This window comes from Theropithecus gelada, chromosome X (assembly GCF_003255815.1).
Source record: "Theropithecus gelada isolate Dixy chromosome X, Tgel_1.0, whole genome shotgun sequence".
NCBI classification, from domain to species: domain Eukaryota; kingdom Metazoa; phylum Chordata; class Mammalia; order Primates; family Cercopithecidae; genus Theropithecus; species Theropithecus gelada.
The window spans coordinates 153316815-153339125 of record NC_037689.1 but is presented as its reverse complement, the minus strand read 5'-3'; the positions used below and the strand labels follow the sequence as shown (position 1 = coordinate 153339125).

General features: G+C 55.9%; 1 protein-coding gene across 2 annotated transcripts; it reads left to right on the top strand.

Annotated features, from left to right (window-relative positions):
• The first annotated feature begins 504 nt into the window (after positions 1 to 504).
• IKBKG (inhibitor of nuclear factor kappa B kinase subunit gamma) lies at positions 505 to 18232 on the top strand. Of its 2 annotated transcripts, none has more exons than XM_025373500.1 (10): positions 505 to 916; positions 5234 to 5435; positions 9383 to 9594; positions 11769 to 11884; positions 13636 to 13788; positions 14937 to 15033; positions 16067 to 16210; positions 16802 to 16944; positions 17162 to 17223; positions 17522 to 18232. In XM_025373500.1, exons 2-10 carry the CDS (start codon positions 5249 to 5251, stop codon positions 17662 to 17664), a joined length of 1257 nt encoding a protein of 418 aa, XP_025229285.1. In that variant the 5' UTR covers positions 505 to 916; positions 5234 to 5248; the 3' UTR covers positions 17665 to 18232. The 2 variants fall into 2 exon arrangements, with proteins under 2 accessions (XP_025229285.1, XP_025229284.1); XM_025373499.1 differs by having other exon boundaries at positions 11766 to 11884.
• Positions 18233 to 22311: the final 4079 nt, after the last annotated feature.

The window sequence follows — 22311 nt, the reverse complement described above, 5'->3', positions numbered from 1 at the left end:
TGAGCCCCGCCGGCCCATTTAATCTGCGGGGGCGGGGGCGGGCGCCTGGGCTGAGCTGACCCGCCTCAGGCGAGGCGTGCGGGGCGGGGCCTCGACCGCCATCCCTCGTGCGGGCGGGGCGGCGACAGGGCAGGTGCGCGCGCATCCCAGGCCAGCCCCGCCCCTCGGGCACCTGCGCTGGAGGCCGGCCCGCCGGCTGCCTGCCATACCCGCTGCCGCTGCTCCGCATCCCCAATGTCCGGCGGGCACGGGTGCAGCTCCGCGTAGTGCTCCCGCATCCCCATCGCCGCCCAGGCCAGGCCCCGCCCCTACTGTCCGGTTTTCCCGCCTGCCTCGGCGGCCTCCCGCACTCGCGGAGGGCTCCGCTTCCGCCGGCAGCGTGGCCACGCCTCCTCTGGGCTGTCCCTCGGCTCCTGGGCGGGGCCTTCTGGCGCGCCGCTCCCCCGGGAACCCTCGCCTGTTCGCGGGTCAAGCCGGCCCTATTGGGCAGTCTCTTCTTGACTCCTCCCCCGGAGAGGGCGGGGCGGCCGAGCGCCCCGAGGCTAGACGCCGCCGTCCGAGAGACGAGGGGGCGTGTAGGCCGTGACGCCCTGCAAAGTGGCCGGTGTGCTTATCATTACCGAGCTTCCGCGGGCCTGCAGAGCCTGGCTGACTCAGATCTTCTCTCCGGAGCGGGATGCGGCCTTACCGCGACCTCGCACTTCTCGCCGGCTTCCCGTGTTCCCCGGGGCGGGGCTTGTATGTTTTTACTTCCGGATCCCACAGCTATGACACCGGAAGCCGGAAGCGGGGATTTCGACAGCGGAGAAGGAAAGGGCGACCGCGGAACTGGAACTTTCTCGGAGCGCCGGGGCCCTACCTGCGTTCACAGTCGGCCGCTCCCACCCTTCTCACGTCTGACGGACTCTGCTGACAGGTGTGGTCCTGTTCCCTAAAGACAGGGTTCCATCGGTGGGTGTTCCGCCGCTTCCGAGACTGCGCCGGACGTTCAGGCTCCCCCATCTGTCTTGGGCCCCAGCCCGTTCCTGCCGCGCGCTTCTGGAGCACTGGCCAAGGCGGGCCGATTCAGGACCCAGGTTACTTGGGCGGCGAGCTGCACTGTTTCTGCTCCTCCCTTCTCTTCCACTGCGGGGTCTGACCCTACTCCTTGTGCGAGGACTTCTCTAGTTCAGAGACATTTTCTGTTCTCCAAAGTTGACTGCGCTCGATCCAGGGTCGTTAAATTCTTCGAAAATGCCTCAAATATAGTTTGGCAGCTAGGTATCTGATCTCATGTGCCTGTTTTCTCGTTTTGCAAGACAAGATGTGCCTGTTCTCATACTGTTTCTGTGATCTGAGAATGAATGGGCTGTCCTGGCACATTAGAGGAATAGCACGGAGGTCACTATAGCTGGAGCAGAGTGAGGGAGGGGAGCATAGTTGGAGAGGAAGGGATGGGGTACCCGATGGTACAGGGCCTTGTAGGCCGTTGTAGGGAGGTTGACTTTTACGCAGAAGGCAACGGGGAGCCATGGTAGGGTTCTCAGTAGAGAAAGAATGTGATCGGAATTACGTCTTACACTGATCGTTCTAGCCGTGGTGGGGAGAACAGACCATAGTGGGCAAGGGTAAAAGAAGGGCGACCTATTAAGAGGTAATTGCAGTAATCCAGCTCAGAGACAGTGCTTAGAGCATTTTATTATTGAAAATTTCAAAAATGTACACAAGTAGAAAAATTAGTATAGTAAATCTTTTTAGTTTGTTTGTTTTTGAGAGATGGAGTCTCGCTGTGTCGCCCAGGCTTGAGTGCAGTGGCACGATCTCAGCTCACTGTAACCTCCTCCTCCTGGGTTCAAGCGATTCTTCTGCCTCAGCTTCCCAAGTAGCTGGGACTGCAGGCATGCGCCACTACGCCCAGCTATTTTTTGTATTTTTGGTAGAGACGGGGTTTCACTGTATGTTGGCCAGTGTGGTCTTGAACTCCTGACCTCAGGTGATCTGCCTGCCTCAGCCTCCCAAAGTGCTGGGATTACAGGTGTGAGCCACTGTGCTCGGCCAGTATAGTAAATCTTACATTCACAGCTCCCAACTTCAACAATTGAAGTTATCAACTTGTGACTAATTTTGTTTATACCCCTCGCAATTCTCTCCCATTATTATTTTTTTCTTTTTCTTTTCTTTCTTTCTTTTTTTTTTTTTTTGAGACAGATTCTCCCTCCGTAGCCAGGCTGGAGTGCAGTGGTGTGATCTCCACCCACTGCAACCTCCGTCTCCTGGGTTCAAGCGATTCTCCTGCCTCAGCCTCCCACATAGCTGGGACTACAGGCGTGCACCGCCACGCCCAGCTAATTTTTGTAGTTTTAGTAGAGATGGGGTTTCATCATGTTGGCCAGGATGGTCTTGATCTCTTGACCTTGTCATCTGCCTGCCTCGGCCTCCCAAAGTGCTGGGATTACAGGCATGAGCCACCGTGCCCGGCCTCTTTTTTTTTTTTTTTTTTTTTTTGAGACCCAGTCTCACTCTGTCACCCAGGCTGGAGTGCAGTGGCATAATCTTGGCTCACTGCAACCTCCATGTCCCAGGTTCAAGCGATTCTCCCGCCTCAGACTCCCAAGTAGCTGGGATTACAGGCATGCACCATCACTCCCACCTATTTTTTTTTTTCTTTTTCTTTTTTGTATTTTTAGTAAATACAGGGTTTCGCCGTGTTGGCCAGGCTGGTCTCGAACTCCTGACCTCAAGTGATCCACCCGCCATGACCTCCCAAAGTGCTGGGATTACAGGTGTGAACCACCATGCCTGGCCACCATTATTATTTTCAATAACAGCTTGAGATATCATTAGCATGTCACACAGTTCATCCATTTAAAGTGTACAATTCAATGGTTTGTGGTATGTGTATTCACAGAACGTTTTCATCACCCCCCCAAAGAGACCCCATACCCTTTAGCTCAGCTTATCTTCCCCCCAGCCCTAAATGGCTCTCCCCAGTAACCATTAATCCACTTTATGTCTCTATGGATTTGCTTGTTATAAACATCTCATATAAATAGAGTCATACAGTGTTTAGTTTTTTGTGACTTGTTTATTTCTCTTAGCATATTTGCAAGATTTGTTCATGTTATAGCATGTGGATGTACTAGATTTTGTTTATTCATAGTTGGTGGACATTTGGGTTGTTTCTACTCTTTGGCTGCTATGAGTAATGCTGCTACAAGCATTCATGTGGAGACATGTGTTTTCATTTCTCTCGGGTATATACCTAGGAGTTTTCCCATTATTTGGAGGTGAATTCAGACATCATCTTTAAATATTTAAGTGTGCCTCTCTCTAAGACGGGACTCTGAAAAACAACCACAATATCATTATGACACCTAAAATAGTTAATGTTAATTGCTTAGTGTGATCAGATGGGTCGGGGGATACATTTTGACAGGATTTCCTGATGGATTAGATGTGCTCTTTGTGTGTGTGTGTGTGCGTGTGTGTGTGTGTGTGTGTGACAGAGAGAGAGAGAGAGAGAGAGAGACAGAGAGAGAATCAAAAAAGACTTGACAGCTGGAGGATGGATTTGCCATCAGCTGATAACAGAGGCGGCCTTGGGTAGATCTGAGTTTTGGGGACTGTCGGGGGTCTTAGAGAGGTTCGTTTTGAGAGGACTACTAGATAACCAAGTAGAAATGTTGAGTTTGATAAATGAACGTGGAGTTTAGAAAAGAGGTCTAATTAAGCATCAAGATTGGAGTTCAAGGCATGAGACTGGATAGAATTCCTGCAGGAGCGAATGTAGTTACAGAGGAGAAGATGTCCTAGGACAGAGCCCTGGGGCACCCCAACATGAAGGGTGGGAACCCAGTGAGAGTGCCTGGGCAGGAGTAGCCAGCAAGATAGGGAGGAAACCAGGAGAAGGGGCTGTTCTGGAAGCCAAGGGTGGAGTGCAGTGGCGCAATCTCAGCTCACTGCAACCTCCACCTCCTGGGTTCAAGCAATTCTCCTGCTTTGGCCTCCCGAGTAGCTGGGACTACAGGCGCGTGTCATGTCACCACACCCTGCTAATTTTTTTTTTTTTTTTTTTTTTTTTTTGAGACGGAGTCTTGCTTTGTCGCCTAGGCTGGAGTGCAGTGGCACAATCTCGGCTCACTGCCAGCTCCGCCTCCCGGGTTCACGCCATTCTCCTGCCTTAGCCTCCCGAGTAGCTGGGGCTACAGGCGCCCGCCTCCACGCCTGGCTAATTTTTTATATTTTTAGTAGAGACAGGGTTTCACCGTGTTAGCCAGGATGATCTCGATCTCCTGACCTCATGATCTGCCTGCCTCGGCCTCCCAAAGTGCTAGGATTACAGGCGTGAGCCACCGTGCCCGGCAATTTTTCTTTTTTTTTTTTTTTAGTAGAGGCAGGGTTTCACCATGTTAGCCAGGATGGTGTCTATCTCCTGACCTTGTGATCGGCCTGCCTCGGCCTCCCAAAGTGCTGGGATTACAGGCATGAGCCACCGCGCCCTGCCAGACATTTTAATGTCACAGTTCTGGAGACTAGAAGTCCAAAACCAAAGAGTTAGCAAGCCCATACCCTCAAAGGCTCTAAGAGGGCGATCCTCCCTTGACTCTCCCAAGCTTCTGATGGCCCCATTTATTCCTGGGCTTGTGGCTGCTTCACTCCAGTCTCCGAGGCAGTCCCGACATGGCCTCCTCCCCTTGCATCTCCCTCTGGCTTCTCTCTTCTGTCTCTCATAAAGACACTGGTTGTTGGATTTAGGGCCCACCCACGTCACCCAGAATGATCTCATCATGAGATCCTACATCTTCAAAGACCCTTTTCCTAAATCGCATTTATATGTTCCAGGGGTTGGAACATGGGCATGTCTTTTCGCGGGGCTACCATTCAGCCTACTACACTGGATGAGGGGCCGATACCCTCCACTTCTCCTGCTTGGAGGTGTGTAGGGAGTCAGGATTCCCAGCATACTGACATCTCCCTCCACAAACAGTCCTCTTGTGACTCTCCCACCTCTGGTGAAATTCATCTGTTTCCAGCCTGGAGATAGGCCTTTCCAAGTCCCACATGGGTGGTACAGCACCTCCCTTTGGAATGGGAGTATCTGCTGCCCCTTAGACTGAAAACCCACTTTAGCATCCTGATACACTAGGCGAATTGTCAGCATTCTGTTTAAAGTGTAGCCCCAGAACTCATAGGCTCGTTCTGGTGGGTAAGGATGTGGGTCTCCTGTGACTCCCCTGCTGCCTTTCTCTTTCAGCCCCTGCCCTGTTGGATGAGCAGGCACCTCTGGAAGAGCCAGCTGTGTGAGATGGTGCAGCCCAGTGGTGGCCCGGCAGCAGATCAGGACGTGCTGGGTGAAGAGTCTCCTCTGGGGAAGCCAGCCATGCTGCACCTGCCTTCAGAGCAGGGCGCTCCTGAGACTCTCCAGCGCTGCCTGGAGGAGAATCAAGAGCTCCGAGGTGAGGAAAGAGTCAGGGGATCCGACCCTGCTGAGGGGAAGGCATCTTCTCCCCACCTGCACCTCTGTGTTTCCTGGGCCTGGGGTGGGGATGTGCTGCCTTCCCTCTTGGTTTCAGGAAGTACACTCTGAGATGCAGATTAGCAGGGAGGAAGTTTAGAGTGCTCTCAGGACCAGTACTGGGAAGGGAAAGGAGGGACAGTGGAAGAAGCCGGGGTGGGCAGAGGGAGAAGCACGCTGCCGGGTAGGCTCCAGGACAGCCTTGTTGGACCTTACAGGGAGCTCTGGAGCTGGAATGAACCTTCCAGGTTGGACCAACATGTCCAGGCCTCTGTGTCCCTGCACTGAGCACTCGTGAAGTACTGTCCATCCTGGGACAGGGCAGAGTCGGCCCTGGGAAGAGGCGTGGTCTGCCCAGAGAGGGGGTGGGGCCTGTCCTGGAAATGGGCGGGGCATGCCCTGGTAGAGGGGCGTGGTCTGTCTTGGGAAGGAAGGCGTGCGGCCCCCACAGGCAACATTCCTCTGGGGCAGTCCCTGCGCACACCTCAGCGGAGGTGAAGGCTGACTTCCCACATTCAGCGGCTGGGACTGGGGAGTTCTCTCCTAGGCTGCCATCTGGGCGCCCCTCACCCTCGGTGCTGCTCAGCTCCAGGTCGTCGTGGGTTCAGGGCTCAGCTGCACGCTCCTGCCCGCGCCCTGGGCGTGATGGCACCCCCAGCCCCTGCCATTCTTCCCCCTCGCCCCCTCTCCCCACCATTGCTCTGCATTGCCCTGGGTTAGCCCAGGGGTGCCAGGTGGCTCCCCACCATACACTCTTGCCTTTCTGCTGCGGCGGCCTTCTAAACCGCCGGTCCCAGAGCTGCAGGGAGGGGCGGCACAGACTCCCCACGTGGCTCATTGTGTGTGGTGGGGCCTGTAGCCCCTTTTGCTTCACCCTTTGGTTCCTGCTGGGGACTCAGGCCAAAGTGTCCACCCCATCGTGGAGGACAACACCCCTTCCTTGCGGGAGTCATCCCTGAGCTGGCACCTCAGTTGTGTCTTCAGTTGGCTCTCCGTGTCCTGGCTGGCTGGCTGGCAGCTCCTGGGCGAGGTGGCATGTGCTGTGACTAGTAGAGGCCGCTATCATGGGCCCACTCCCCTGCCTTCTTTGCTGGACTGTGGTCCAAGATGTTATGTGGGGCTCTGTGCTGACAAGTCACATACTCTGTAGGCTTCAGAGAGTGGCTCTGGCTAACACCCTGTGAGAAGGGACAAGACCCATGCCTGGATGTGTCGCCTCTTCCTGTCACGGCAAATCACCTTTCCTTCCATGGAGGAAGGGGTCAGTGCAGTCAGCTTGCTGTCAAGGGGCTGCTTGGTCTGCTCGACAGCGAAGCTGAATTGAAGAGGCCCTGCTGGAGCACGGAGACCCAACACAACCTGCCTGCCCCAGGACAGGGTCCCCCACCTCAGTGCTATCGGCACCTGGAGCTGGAGAATTCTCTTGTGCATTGTGGGTTGTGGAGCAGAGTCCCTGGCCTGTACCTGCTAGATGCCAGTAGCACCTGTCCTGTTGTGTCAGCTAACAATATCCCCAGATATTTATTGCAGAATGACCCCTGGGCGGATACAGTTGTCCCTGGTGAGACCCACTGTATTGAGATCTTCAGAGCACTGGTGCACAGAGAGGTGACAGCTAGACTGAGGGCCTCTGCTCATCCCCAGGAGAGTGCTCTGTTGAGGGGGACTTGAGGGTGAGTGTTGCAGGCCAGCCGTGCTTCCCTTCCAGGCTGTGTGTTCAGCGCAGCAGCTTCCCCCGGGCTTCAGGGGCACAGGGAGGCCTCAAGGCTGTATTGACTCCCCTTGCTCTGCCTGACCTGAGCTTTGTGGGTGGCAAGTGAAACTTGTGTCAGGCCCTGGGCCAAGCCCCCAAGGGCCCAAAAGATGTCTGTCCCGGAAGATGTACATGCTTATGTTTATGGAGGAAGCTGTATTTAGAATGTTTAGGGGGAGATTCACAGAAGAAATTGCATGTCTCTAGTGTGTGACTCCACTTATGAGACATGTCCAGAAGAGGCCAATCTGCAGAGGCAGATGCAGATGAGGAGGGGCCTGGGGAGTGACTGCTAATGGGGTCCCGGAACTGTTCTGGAATTAGATAGTGCGGATGGTTGCGCAACCTGATGGACACGCTGAAAACTGCTGAATTAGTTAAAATGGTGAATTTGATGTCATGTGAATTTTACCTCAGTTCAAAACATTTTTTAAAAGACAAGTTGCCAGCCAGGTGCAGTGGCTCATGCCTGTAATCCCAGCACTTTGGGAGGCCGAGGCGGGGGTATCACCTGAGCTCAGGAGTTTGAGACCAGTTTGGCCAACATGGTGAAACCCCATCTCTACTACAAAAATTAGCCAGATGTGGTGGCAGGCACCTGTAATCCCAGCTACTTGGGAGGCTGAGGCAGGGAGAATTGCTTGAATCTGGGAGGTGGAGGTCGCAGTCAGCCGAGATCGCACCACTGCACTCCAGCCTGGGCGACAGAGTGAGACTCTGTCTCAAAAAAAAAAAAAAGACAAGTTGCAGATGAGCTGAGCTTTGGGCAGAGCCAGTGGGATTCTAATGGGGGTTGGATGTTGTGCTCATCAGCAAGCAACAGTTAGTTGGTTGAGGGTTTTGATCACGGGGTAGCTACTGCCTTCCCCATTTTATCCAGCTCTGTAGTTGCTATAAAGTTGCTAGAACCTTGGCATATCACTTATCAGTTTTGTCACCTCAGATGGCTCCTTCACTGCTTGGGGTGTCTCCTGGGTGTGGGGCTCTCCTTCCTGTGGCCTCTGCTGACTGCCTGGCGATGGCATATGCTCTGGTGAGGGGAGGACCAGCGGTTTTTCCTGTTTGTTTTCTGCTTTCTCGTTTAACCCTCCTCGTCTTGTGAGATGAATGTTGTTGTCTCTGTTCACTATGCAGATGAGGACTTTGAGTCTCAGAGACACCACTAACTTGCCTGGTCCAAGACTTCTGGGCCTCTCAGGCTGCAGCCATCAATGCTGCAGTGACGTTTGCCTGGGAGGCTGACCCTGGGAGTCTGCAGGCGTATTAGGACCCCCTGATCCAGAAGACAGCAGAGATGTAGGCCAGGAAGGACCACTACCGAGCATCTGAGGGCAGGCACACCTCAGACTGACCAGAATACAAATGAATTCGAGTCACTTACAAAGAAAGTGGCATAAGGCCAGGCACACTGGCTCATGCCTATAATCCCAGCACGTTGGGAGGCCGAGGTGGGAGGATCGCTTGAGACCAAGAATGTGAGACCAGCCTGGACAACATAGCAAGATCTTGCCTCTACAAAAGTAAAAATTCAAAAAAGTGGCATTTGACACTTTTTTTTTTTTTTTAATTGAGATAGTTTCACTCTGTTCCCCAGGCTGGAGTGCAATGGTGTGATCTCGGCTCACTGCAACCTCCACCTTCCAGGTTCAAGTGATTCTCCTGCCTTAGCCTCCCAAGTAGCTGGGATTACAGGTGTGCGCCACCACGCCCAGCTAGTTTTTGTATTTTTATTACAGACGAGGTTTCACCATGTTGGTCAAGCTGGTCTGTAGCTCCTGACCTCAGGTGATCCACCCACCTCGGCCTCCCAAAGTGCTGGGATTACAGGCATGAACCACTGTGCCTGGCCGACACATGCTATTAAGTGAAGCTGATGTGTTTGGTATTGTTTTCTTGTAGAAAGTGAGGGGCATTTGTGTAATGGATTTTGGAAGTGTTTAAAGAAACAAAAGGGAGTGTTGAGACGCCATCCACCCCTGCGAGAAGCTGCATTGGTATTATGGGGGGGAGGGGCACCAGGATGGGTGGCCCCACTTCTGGCCTCTGACTTCCTGAGCCTCAGGCCCATGTGGGCCCAGGCAGGGCCCAGCAGGCCGGGCTGCCCAGCTCCCCTCCACTATCCCCTCTGCCACCAGATGCCATCCGGCAGAGCAACCAGATGCTGCGAGAGCGCTGCGAGGAGCTTCTGCATTTCCAAGCCAGCCAGAGGGAGGAGAAGGAGTTCCTCATGTGCAAATTCCAAGAGGCCAGGAAACTGGTGGAGAGACTCAGCCTGGAGAAGCTCGACCTGAAGAGGCAGAAAGAGCAGGCTCTGCGGGAGGTAGAGCACCTGAAGAGATGCCAGCAGGTAGCCGGGGCAGGGCCAGGTTCTGAAAACCCATGGTGACGCCAGTGTTCCACGAGGGAACTCGTGGTCGGGGTCTCCCAAAGCACCCTGGGGCTCAGTGCTGTGCTGGGAGGGCTCAGAACTCAGAAAAGCCGTCACACTCTGCGTTCCGGTTTATTACAAGGAGAGGACACAGGTCACGGTGAGCGAAGGCTCAGGGTGCACAGGACAGGCTCCAGGAGAGACCAGGCGTGAGCTTCAGTGGCTCCTCGCCCAGGGCACAACAGGTGTTGTGCCGACAGCACCTGTTTCTTTCAGCAACAGTGTGGGACAGCATGCACGGAGTCATAACTAGGGAAGCTCACCCCAGCCGTGGCGGCCAGGGTTTCCATGGGGGGTGGGCTGTGTAGGCGTGGAGCGCCTGTGTGGCCAACCCTGGTCACTCGGGCTACAGCCACCAGAGGTCCAGCTGTGTGGCCCAGGGCTCCCCCATAAATCGTGTGGTTAGCACAGACCCCCTGGTTTCAGGGCCTTTGTGTGTGGGCTTGGCTGATTGCAGGATCCTGGCGATGTTAGTCAGGAAGGGGCTGTGCTGCCTTTGAGGGGCAAGGTGGGGAGAAGTGGTGGAGAGGAAACTTGCTGGCGGGTACCTGGCACTTGCCACAGCCAGGTTCCGCTCCCCTGGGGAAAGGCGTGGATGGTGGGCTGTGCACGCCACTCCACTCAGGCCTTGGAGCGCCTGGCTTAAGGTGTTGATTTCCTGTGTGGGAAGTGGATGAGTTTTCTACAGCTGCCGTGACCAAGCACCACAGACTTCGGCGAGGCCGAAGCCCCAGAAACGTGTGGCCTCCCGGTTCCGGAGGCCTGGAGGCTGAGCTAGCGGTGGTGTCCCCAGGGTGGGCTCCCGGCCAGGGACATGAGGGAGCGGCCTTCCAGGCCTCTCCCCGGCGCTGGGGGCCCCCGGCGGCGCCTCTCCAGCCTCCGCCTCCGTCATCCCGTGGCCTTGTCCCCGCGGGCCTCTGTGCCTGTCCTCCTCTTTTGACAAGAACACCGGAGATACACAAAGATACACAAAAGCGGGCCTTTGTTCAAGCTGGGAAAAGAGATTTTCTTCAGAAACCCCCGCTCACGGGGGAGAGAGCTGAGCTCCGTTCCCGCCCCAGCAGAGGCGGCATGGCCTTGCGAAGGGAGGATGAGGGAGTCGGGAGGGGGCGAGTGGAGGCTCAGGTGAAAGATGACGGGGCAGCCAGCGTCCGTGCCACGAGGCCAGCCGTGTGTGGGAGCTGCCGGTGCTTACCAAGGTTGGGATTCTTCCCTCCCGTGGAGACTGGGAGACCGGGCCCCGTGCCTCCTGAGGTTTCCATTTCCAAGGAGTGGCTGCGGGGCCCTCGGGAAAGACCCTGGGTTGTGGGTGCTACACAGATGTCTCAAAGGGACAGGCTAAGCCCTTGCTAGTAAATGCTGTAAGCAAGGGAGGTCAGGTGTTGGCCGGAACAGACAGTAAATGCTTTGGACAGCCCTGAGCGTTTCCAGACGGGAACTCACTCAAAAGGGGGCTGGGGCGTCCCAGGGGCGCGGCCTTAGGCTCCCAGAGGCCCCGTGAGGTGGTGGCCGGGTGTCTTCGTGCAGGGGTTTGAGTGGAGCGTGCCTGCCGAGACGTTCTGCAGTTCCCAGTGTTTAACAAAATTCAGTGTCCACTCTTTGATTTGCAAAAACTCTCCCATCCTAGCGGCCCCGGGTGTGGACTGGGGCCTGTGTTTACTTTGCCCTGTTCGTGCCTGACCTCCTTTTGCCCCAAGTCTCAGAGAGGCTGAGAGAGATCCCCTGCTGGGGCTGCAGCCGCAAGGCCACCGGGTTCAGCCCTCAAGGCCTGCTTGCCGGGGCAGTGACTAAGCCGTTGACAACCTCAAGGCAGCTTTGTGCTCCTTCGTCTCTTTGGGGATCTCTTTTGGCCCCATCTGTGTGTCTCACCCTGTGGCGGAGGGTTAAGGTGGGCAGCTGGGGAGGGTTGGGTGGCCCTTGGGCTCATGAGGCCCCAGGGCACCCAGGTTTGGGGGTGCCGAGGGCAGGAAAAAAGGCCTCATGGTGCGCAGGCCTCAGCCTCTTGCGGGTTGCCCCGGGGCTTGTGGATGGCAGGAGTGGGCCACTGGGGGGAAGGCAGTGCTGACAGGAAGTGGCTTTTTCTCCTGCAGCAGATGGCTGAGGACAAGGCCTCTGTGAAAGCCCAGGTGACATCCTTGCTCGGGGAGCTGCAGGAGAGCCAGAGTCGCTTGGAGGCTGCCACTAAGGAATGCCAGACTCTGGAGGGTCGGTGAGTCGTGGGAGCCAGCTCCGGAGACCCCTTCCAGGGTTTCCAAAAGCATGAGGTGGGTTTAGGGGCTTCCAGGCTGCTCCTTGATGAGGCTAGACCGGGGCAGGCTGCGTAAACACGTTGGGGCAGGTGTCAGGAGAGGTCTGGGCCAGGCATCCGGGACCTGGGTCCCAGCCAGCTCTCCGCACTCTGTGACCCTTTGATGGAGTTTTGATTATTTCCTTAGGAGGCATTTTGGGGGCCCTGAGCCCACACCCACGGTGTCTAGTTCTCTGGAAGGACTTCTGGGACCGGTGCACGGTTGCCCGCGTGGCTGAGGTAGATGAGAGTTTTGGAAAAGGGCACAGGGCAGGAGCCGCCAGGGCAGGAGCCGCGGGGGGAGTTGGAGAAGCCCTGTCCCAGCCTCCCGCTGCCCTGCGAGCGGCACAGTGAGACGCGCCTCCCACACGGGCCATGTTCCTGCCCAGAGATGCCCACTAGACACTCGGCACCCTGGGTGTTTACCGGGGACAGGTCCTGTGAGCACCCTCTGCCAGGCAGGTACCTAAATCTCCGACTCCCAGCAACAGAGTGGGTGCTCATGGCAACCACGTTGTTCCTACAAATGGCGCAGGTGCAGGGACCGCCCTGACCACTAGGGAAAGTGTCACTGTGTCAAGGGAACTTTACCAGCCAAGGGCCAACCTTGCCAACCAGTGGCCTCAGGCCTGCTGGTTACTCTCTTTTGCAAAGGGGTCTTGGTTCTTGTGAGTGGGACCATTGGGTCAAAGGGCAGGGAGGTTTCTGTGGTTCTCATTCGGCCCTGCTTCTGCCCTCCAGACAGATGGATCAGCTGCCAGGGGGGCCCCGGCCACCCCAGCACAGTAGGCGGTCAGGGTGTACTTGGGGCAGCCGGCAGGGCAGAGGGGAGGGGAGCTCTGATCAGGCTCTGATGGGCAGAGGGAGCCCGTGCAGGGTGTGGGGGCAGCATGCGGGCAGGCGTGGAGGGGAGAGCCAAGAAGCCAGGCCTGCCAGGCAGAGTTGGGGTGACTAGAGAAGGGCCGTGTCTGCCTGTGGCCAGAGGCCACCCAGGACCTGCACAGAAGCACCCACCATCGTCCCTGCAGCGAGGCTGTGTGGTGGGCTGAGGCCAGACCCTGGAAACTGGAGGTTAAGGGAGCTGTAGGGGGGCAGGTGTGGGAACTGAGCATCCGAGCAGGTGGTCTGGGACTCCAGCAGAGCTCTGGGCAGCACCAGGGATGGGGCCGAGTCCTAGTCAGCGTTGAGCTCAGTGCTTGCACGCCCAGGTGGGCAGTCTCTCACTTTTGGAACAACAGTCTCTCCTGACCCCTCCACTGAGACTTCTTTTGCTGGGGCCCCCAGCAGCCCCCCATTGGAACTCCACAGGCAGTTCCAAGGGCTCCTCTCATCTGGCCCCAGCACTGCGGGATGCAGGTGACCCCATCCTTTTCTCGGACCACCCCCTTCCCCTGGCTTCCAGGTCTCCTTGGCATCTTGACCCTGTACTTGGTCATCTGCTGGGCCCCTACATTGAAGCAAACACGTCTCAAGCAAAGCTCCTCCTGCTGCTCCCACCTGGCCCCCTGCAGTTGTCCTTGTGTCTGGTGACGGTGCCTCCACCCTGCTGCCTGGCTTCAGCTCACGGTCACAGAGTGTTCAGAGCCGACCCCCACCCCCCCGCCCATGCCCTGCGCATAGCCCCTCCTCTCCCCCTGTTTTTCCTCCCTGAGTCTGCTCTTTCCCTGTGCCAGGGCCCGGGCGGCCAGCGAGCAGGCGCGGCAGCTGGAGAGTGAGCGTGAGGCACTGCAGCAGCAGCACAGCGTGCAGGTGGACCAGCTGCGCATGCAGGGCCAGAGCGTGGAGGCCGCACTCCGCATGGAGCGCCAGGCTGCCTCGGAGGAGAAGTGAGTCAGCCGGGGCGGGGCCGCACCACGGGGTCTGTGGTTCTACACTTGATCTTAGCTAAAAGGCCGAGAAGTGTTGGGTCCATGGTTCTTTCTGCCTTCTGAGGAGTCCTTCAGATTCTGTCTGTGGCTGCGGGCCCATTCTGTCCCTTAGCCTTGCTAACAGTAGAGGCGACTATGATGACACCCGGTTTGTCTTTGACACAATCATGCCTTCTGCTATCCAGACCACGTCTCACTGCCTGTCCACACGTGGCCTTTTTTGTAGTTTTTTTTCCTAGCCACTAGGTCATCAGGGGACTTGTCCTTTAAAACCCCATCTAGGCTGGGTGCCGTGGCTCACGCCTGTAATCCCAAACACTTTGGGAGGCCAAGGTGGGTGGATGGCTTAAGCCCAGGAGTTCAAGACCAGCCTGGGCAACAGAAAGACAACAAAAATACCCCAAGCCTCCCTTCTACCGGCATCCAATCTGGGACCTCAGGTTCCTGTCCTTGGCGTGCCTTTTGAGTCTCCTTTAGAACAGTTCCCCTGCCTTTCTGAGCTGTTTGTGAAGTTCACAGTTTTGAAGAGTGCAGGGTAGTTCCATTGTATTATTACTATTAATTATTATTATTACTATTACTATTGTTATTTTCAAGACAGGGTCTTGCTCTATCGTTCAGGCTGGAGTGCAGTCACATTATCTCAGCTTACTGTACCTTCTGCCTCTTGGGCTCAAGCGATCCTCCCAACTAGCCGGGACTATAGGCACAGGCCAGCACACCTGGCTAATTTTTGTATTTTTGGTAGAGGTAATGTTTTCCCATGTTGCCCAGGCTGGTCTTGAACTCCTGAGCTCAAGCGATCCTCCCGCCTTGGCTTCTCAAAACGTTGGGATTACGGGTGTGAGCCACCGCATCTGGCCGCGATTTTATTATAAACATTTTAAAATACTAGCTTTTAGGAAAACGACATTAACTGCCTGGTGACCAGTCCAGCACTCTGCTTTAGAGCTGACAGCCTCAGGAGTCCTCACACAGCCTTGGAAGACCCCATTCCAGGCCTGTGATGCGAGGGAGGGAAGGGAGCGGGTAGAGTTGGAAGCAGGCAGGAACTGTGGCTGGACTGGGATGAGGTGGTTTCTCCAGCAAAAGCTCCTTTTCCTCAGGCGGAAGCTGGCCCAGTTGCAGGTGGCCTATCACCAGCTCTTCCAAGAATACGACAACCACATCAAGAGCAGCCTGGTGGGCAGCGAGCGGAAGCGAGTAAGTGCGGCTGCCGGGGCTCTAGGGCTGGCCTTGTCTCTTCCTCTCCCCACTTCCCTGAACCTTGAGAATGGGCTTCTGGGAGGGACGCTTGACTTGCCTTAGACCTTTATCAGGCTGCAGCTGTGACAGCTCAGGGAAGCTGTGGGGAGATGGCAACCCCGGGATGTGGCTCTCAGGAGTGTGAGCAGGCCACCATAATGGGGGGCTGGACCAGAGCCTTGGGATGCTCCCTCTGTGGGGCTGGGGATATCTTGTCTCCATGGACATTCCCTCTTGCCAGCCATCGCCATCTAGGCACCTGGCTCAGCTTCCCCCAAGCCAAGGTAAGCCCGGCAACATTTCCACCCCAGTGTTGGTTGGGAGCCTTTTCCTAGTTTGTCCTCATCAGACCTAAGCTGGGTGCAGTTTGCTAGCGATCACGTTTTAGCAGGACACCATCAATCGTAAGTGTACCCAGAGGAGATTTATAAGGACAAAGCCTGAAGCCAGGTCACGTGGGGAAGAGTTAGCTACAAAACTGGCCACTTAATTTCTGGAGGGAAGCGTTGGTGGGGTGTGTCTGCGTGTGTCTCAGGGAGCTGGGGATGCCTGTGTGGGAGGAGTGCACCTCTGACCAGGTGGCAGAGTGGAAGGACTGAGGACTCTCAGCTTAGCTGTGCACGTGGCGGGCACAGGACCGGCTCGCTGTGAGTGGGTGTGGCCTGTGTCCTATGAAGGGTGGGAGGAAGGCTGTGCAGCTGGGTGTTCTGGGAAGGGAATGTCGGCCTGGCTGGAAGGTTGTGCCAGATGACCTCAGCGGCCTCTTCAGTCCTGAAAAAAACCTCAGCATCTCCTCCTCTGTCGTTTTGGGCCGTGACAGGACGCAGTCTTCTCCCTGTGCACGCTGAGATCCTGCAATGGGCCCTCAAATCAGGGGCTGGCATCACCCAGCTTGGTCAACCACGGCCACTCTTTCGTCCTTCTCAGTTCTTCTCAGCCAGCCTCGCCCCGGGCCGACGAGGCTCCGTCAGCTCCCCTTGCCCGTCTTTAGGGAATGCAGCTGGAAGATCTCAAGCAGCAGCTCCAGCAGGCCGAGGAGGCCCTGGTGGCCAAACAGGAGGTGATCGATAAGCTGAAGGAGGAGGCCGAGCAGCACAAGATTGTGATGGAGACCGTTCCGGTGCTGAAGGCCCAGGTGAGGGCCCTCCTCTCTGGCCCACCCTGGCACTGGGACCTGGAGTGCCTCTTTGGCGTCTTTTTTTTTTTTGCTTTTTGAGATGGAGTTTTGCTCTTGTTGTCCAGGCTGGAGTGCAGTGGCACGATCTTGGCTCACTGCAACCTCTGCCTCCCGGGTTCAAACGATTCTCTTGCCTCAGCCTCCTGAGTAGCTGGGCTTACAGGCGCCTGCCACCACGCCCGTCTAATTTTTGTATTTTTAGTAGAGACAGGGTTTCACCGTGTTGGCCCGGCTGGTCTCGAACTTCTGGCCTCAGGTGATCTGCCCACCTCAGCCTTCCAAAGTTCTGGGATTACAGGCGTGAGCCACCATGCCTGGCCTCTTTGGCATCATTTTGTAGTGGCCTTTCGTAAGCTTCTGAAGCACTTGTGCTGCTCCTTAGACCTCTCGGTGAGCTTGGCGTTACTCGCCGACGTGCCTGTTTCCTCTGCGCCGCTGGGGGCTCTGGGAGGACAGCATGGGCTCTGCTTTGTTCCTATGGTGCGCGGCACAGTGCCTGGTGGGTGGCTGGCTTGTGGCGGGCACATCCCTTTCTGTTGGATTTGCCAGGCGGACATCTACAAGGCGGACTTCCAGGCTGAGAGGCAGGCTCGGGAGAAGCTGGCCGAGAAGAAGGAGCTCTTGCAGGAGCAGCTGGAGCAGCTGCAGAGGGAGTACAGCAAACTGAAGGCCAGCTGTCAGGAGTCGGCCAGGTGGGCCTCTGAGAGCGTGCCCGTGTAAGCAGTGGGTGCGACACTGGGGGGTCGCCAGTGGTGACCGCAGGAGACGGATGGCTCCTGGTGTTCTGGGTTAGGGCTCACTGTGGTCCCTCTCCTCTCACCTGAGCTTCCAAGAGCTTCTTTGACACTAGTCCAGCCAAGGAGCTTTACAGAAACGCGTGCCTTGACTGGACGGTTTCTGTTTTCAAAGGATCGAGGACATGAGGAAGCGGCATGTTGAGGTCTCCCAGGCCCCCTTGCCCCCTGCCCCCGGTGAGTGAGCGAGCATTGGGCCTGTGGGAGGAGGTGGGTGGGGAGGGCAGGTGCTGCGCCGCGGGAGGTCACAGTTCGACCTTCCTGTCGCTCTCCGGAGACTTGACGGCGGGAGCTCGTATAGGCCACCCCATCGGTAGCCCACCCCCTTCCCCGAGGCTAAGGGAGGCGTGCCGTGGTATCGGCGGCTCCTGGTTTTACATGAGTGGCCTGTGAGACCAGGCCTGCCATTGACAGTCCTGCCAAGTCTCCGTCCCTTTCCATCCTCCCCTTCCCTCTGACTCTTCTCTTTTCCCAGCCTACCTCTCCTCTCCCCTGGCCCTGCCCAGCCAGAGGAGGAGCCCCCCTGAGGAGCCACCTGACTTCTGCTGTCCCAAGTGCCAGTATCAGGCCCCTGATATGGACACCCTGCAGATACATGTCATGGAGTGCATTGAGTAGGGCCGGCCAGTGCAAGGCCACTAGCTGCCGAGGACATGCCCGGGACCGTGCAGTCTGCGCTTTCCTCTCCCACCTGCCTAGCCCAGGATGAAGGGCTGGGTGACCACAACTGGGATGCCACCTGGACCCCCACCCAGGAGCTGGCCGCGGCGCCTTACGCTTCAGCTCTTGGTCCACTGGTCGCCTCTTTTAGGGTAGATGCGGCCCTGATCAGGCCTGACTCGCTGCTCTTTTTGTTCCCTTCTGTCTGCTTGAACCACTTGCCTCGGGCTAATCCCTCCCTCTTCCTCCACCCCGCACTGGGGAAGTCAAGAATGGGGGCCTGGGGCGCTCAGGGAGAACTGCTTCCCCTGGCAGAGCTGGGTGGCAGCTCTTCCTCCCAACGGACACCGACCCACCCACCGCTGTGCCCTGGGAGTGCTGCCCTCGTACCGTGCCACGGGTGCTCTCCTTTTGGGCTGCATGCTATTCCATTTTGCAGCCAGACCGATGTGTATTTAACCAGTCACTATTGATGGACATTTGGGTTGTTTCCAATGTTTTTGTTACCATAAATAATGGCGTAGTAAAAATCCTTGTGCATTAGTTGTGCGTATCTTTGGCATAGATTCTGAGAAGTGACACCACTGAGTATGGGCGATGGGGTAGATGGTACCTGAGCCCCTTCCTCCTTGGAGCTTGGTCTCCCGTCTCTCCCCACCCCCTATTTCCCTAGCCTTGCCAAGGAGGAGGTGGGAAAGCCCGTTTGGGTTTTTGTCATTCGCTAGGCCGTGCAGTTCTCCGTCAAGTGTGAGCTTCAGCATCTTTTCTGAGACTTAAGGATGCTTTTTAGTTCTGCTTGTGAATGGGCTGCTCATATCATATGTATATATGTATGTATATGTGTGTATATGTGTGTGTGTATATACATATATATATATATATATATATATATTTTTTTTTTTTTTCTCCTTTTTTTTTGAGACAGAGTTTTGCTCTTCTCACCCAGACTGGAGTGCAGTGGCGCAATCTCAGCTCACTGCAACCTCCGCCTCCTGGGTTCAAGCGATTCTCCTGCCTCAGCCTCCCTAGTAGCTGGGACTACAGGTGCCTGCCACCACGCTCGGCTAATTTTTGTATTTTTAGTAGAGACGGGGTTTCACCATATTGGCCAGGCTGGTCTCGAATTCCTGACCTCAGGTGATCCACCTGCCTTGGCCTCCCAGAGTGCTAAGATTACAGGTGTGAGCCACTGTGCCCGGCCAATTTTTGTATTTTTAGTAGAGACAGGGTTTCACCATGTTGGCCAGGCTGGTCTCAAACTCCTGACCTCAGGTGATCTGCCTGCCTCGGCCTCCCAAAGTGTAGGAGTACAGGCGTGAGCCACGGCGCCCCGCTGGGCTGCTCATATCTTTTATCCATTTGTCTACTGGGTGGTTGTCTTTTGTTGCTCAGCTTTTAGAAACTCTTTGTCCATGAGCAGGATTAGCTTTGTGCCTGTGATAGAAATTGCAGATATCTTTTCCTGCTTTGACCTTGCTACTAGTGTTTCTTTGTTTTTTGTTTTGAGACAAGGTCTCTGTCTGTCACCCAGGCGGGAGTGTAGTGGCACAATCAGAGCTCACCGCAGCCTTGATTTCCCGAGCTCCAGCAGTCCTCCTGCCTCGGCCTTGCGAGTAGCTGGGATCACAGGCGCGGGCCACCACACCCTGCTAAACTACTGTGCTTCTCGGCCTCGAAGTTTTTTTTTCTTTGTGTAGTCACATTTATCCATTTTTTTCCCCTTTTACTACTTTGAGTTTGGAGTCGTCATGACCACCTCGTGGTCTGATGGAAGGATGCTTCACACACGAGCACTTTTCTTTTTCCAACACCGAAGCATGCTCTTGTCTTCACCAAGAGTGTTGCTGCTCAGTGTGGCCGGTGGTGGCTGTTTCATCACATTCCAGAAGTTTGTGATGCCGTTTCCTACACTGGCCCCAATTATGAAGAACAGACGACTCTACTTGTTTTACAAGATTCTGGAAATTTCCTAGGATGTCAGAGCCCCGGGCATTAACCCTGCAATTGTAGCAAAGGAAACAAAGTTGGAAGTTGACTCCCCAGCACCCGGGCCTGCCTTCCTGCCCTCCTCCAAGCTGCCCTGGTTGGGAACGGGATGTTGTGAATCCACCCCGAGGCTTCCTCACAGGGCTTCTTCCTGCTATTTGACAGTGTGAGGCTGGCTAGAATTGGGGTATGAAGCCTTCTAAAAATTAACCTGGCCTGAGGGCTTTCTCAGCATCTGGGGGTGGGGTGTGGCGGGGAGTGATCTTTCCCCTTCTTCAAGCCAGGTGTCCATCAGATTGTACTTGGGAAACTGAAAGGCACAGACAGCTTCTCTGCTCACGGGTGCTGCACTTAAATCCTAATCTTGCAATTTTTCTACAAGAGCACTTTACATTTTTTTTGGAGGGAGGGTGTATGAGTGGACTGTGGCTGCTGTAACAAAGCACTGCACACTTGGGGCTGAAAACAACAGAAACTCCTTCACAGTGTTGGAAGCCAGAGTCTGCAATCAAGTTGTCAGCAAGGCTGGTTTCGTTTCTTTTTCTTTCCTTCTTTCTTTTTTTTTTTTTTTTGATAGAGTCTTGCTCTGACACCCAGGCTGGAGTGCAGTGGCGCCATCTCAGCTCACTGCAATTTCCGCCTCCAGGGTTCAAGCAATTCTTGTGCCTCAGCCTCCCGAGTAGCTGGGATTACAGGTGCCTGCCACCACATCCTGCAAGGCTGGTTTCCTCTGCAGGCGCCAAGAGAGTCATTTACGGGCCTCTGTCTCAGCCTCTGCTGGTTGCTTATAGAGCCATCACCCCAGTCTCTGCCTCTGTCATCACACAGTCTCTTCCTCTTCGTCTGTGTCTTCCCTTTTGTCTCATAAAGGACACCAGTCACTGGATGTAGGGCCCACATGGATAATCCAGGATGATCTCCTCATCTCGGCATTCTTTACATCTGGAAAGACCCTTTTCCCAAAGAAGGTCACACCCATGAGATATGCACGTATCTCTTCAGGGCCACCACACCACCCAGTATGGGGACATCCTCCAGAGCACACAGATGAGGGCAAATGCAGCAGCAGTGCCTGGGAGCTGGAAGAACCCACCGCCCTGCCTCCTTCCTCCTCTGGTAGCACGGTGTAGGGTTGACCGTATACCAGACACCAAGGATTTAAAACCATACCATTTGCCCGGAAGTAAGGCATTCGAAGGTTTTCCTTTTCGGCTTTACTTAGGTTGAGCTTCCAGAACAACTGGTCGGATTACTCTTGGGAGGGAACCAGCCTGCCTGCCCTATTGGCTGCGGCCCCTTGATGCACAAACCAGAACCCCGTTCCTCCTGGAGCTTGTGGCGTTCTCTGGTGTTTGTGCGCACTCCCCCTCCTGCCAACCAACGCACGAGAGCAGTGCGGGTGACCAGTAAGCACAGTGAGAAGGTGTTTCGCCCTCATCGGTAACTAAAACAACACCAAGTCCAACAGCAAGCAAAAAGTGATCTGAAAATGGCAACTGATGAAGCCCTAGGTGAGCGCTCTGCCGGCAAGGTGCAGGACAGAGGCCTTGCAATGCCGTCCCTTCCGAGGGGGCCATTTGCTGGGATGGAGCAAGCCCGTAGGCAGCGTCCTCAGCCCTGGTGTGTAACCCTAAGAGAGAGTCGGGCACTCACGATGACTCTGGCTTTGGGGAGGCGCTTCACTTCATCGTTTGTAGCTGCCAAAGGTCGGGGTAAGATAAGAGGCTGCATATGTAACGACGTGGCCCGGCACAGCTGGCATTTCGAACATCTCACACGCCACATGCCTTATAGCATGTTGGTGTGAACAGGCCAGGTGCCAAACTTACGGATAAAGCGTGACCCCAGTAGAGAAGTAAAAGCTCTGAGTGCACACCCTGCTAACATTTGGAGGGACGTGAGTAGCTGGGTGGCCAGTAATGAGAAGTTTCCCTTACATGTTAATATATTTCCTAAATGCTTATAATTTGCACGCATTCCTTTGATACACACAGAATACGTCTTCCCACACAGTCGCTCGGGTGTTGACGCAGCTTGGTTTTCTTCTGTGCCAGTGGCAGGGAAGAGCTCGCTGTTGACACGGCCGCCCAGCAAGGCACGGGCAGGGGCTTACCGTGTCTCCTGGGGCTGCCGTGACCAAGCACCACAGACTTCGGCGAGGCCGAAGCCCCAGAAACATGTGGCCTCCCGGTTCCGGAGGCCTGGAGGCTGAGCTAGCGGTGGTGTCCCCAGGGTGGGCTCCCGGCCAGGGACATGAGGGAGCGGCCTTCCAGGCCTCTCCCCGGCGCTGGGGGCCCCCGGCGGCGCCTCTCCAGCCTCCGCCTCCGTCATCCCGTGGCCTTGTCCCCGCGGGCCTCTGTGCCTGTCCTCCTCTTTTGACAAGAACACCGGAGATACACAAAGATACACAAAAGCGGGCCTTTGTTCAAGCTGGGAAAAGAGATTTTCTTCAGAAACCCCCGCTCACGGGGGAGAGAGCTGAGCTCCGTTCCCGCCCCAGCAGAGGCGGCATGGCCTTGCGAAGGGAGGATGAGGGAGTCGGGAGGGGGCGAGTGGAGGCTCAGGTGAAAGATGACGGGGCAGCCAGCGTCCGTGCCACGAGGCCAGCCGTGTGTGGGA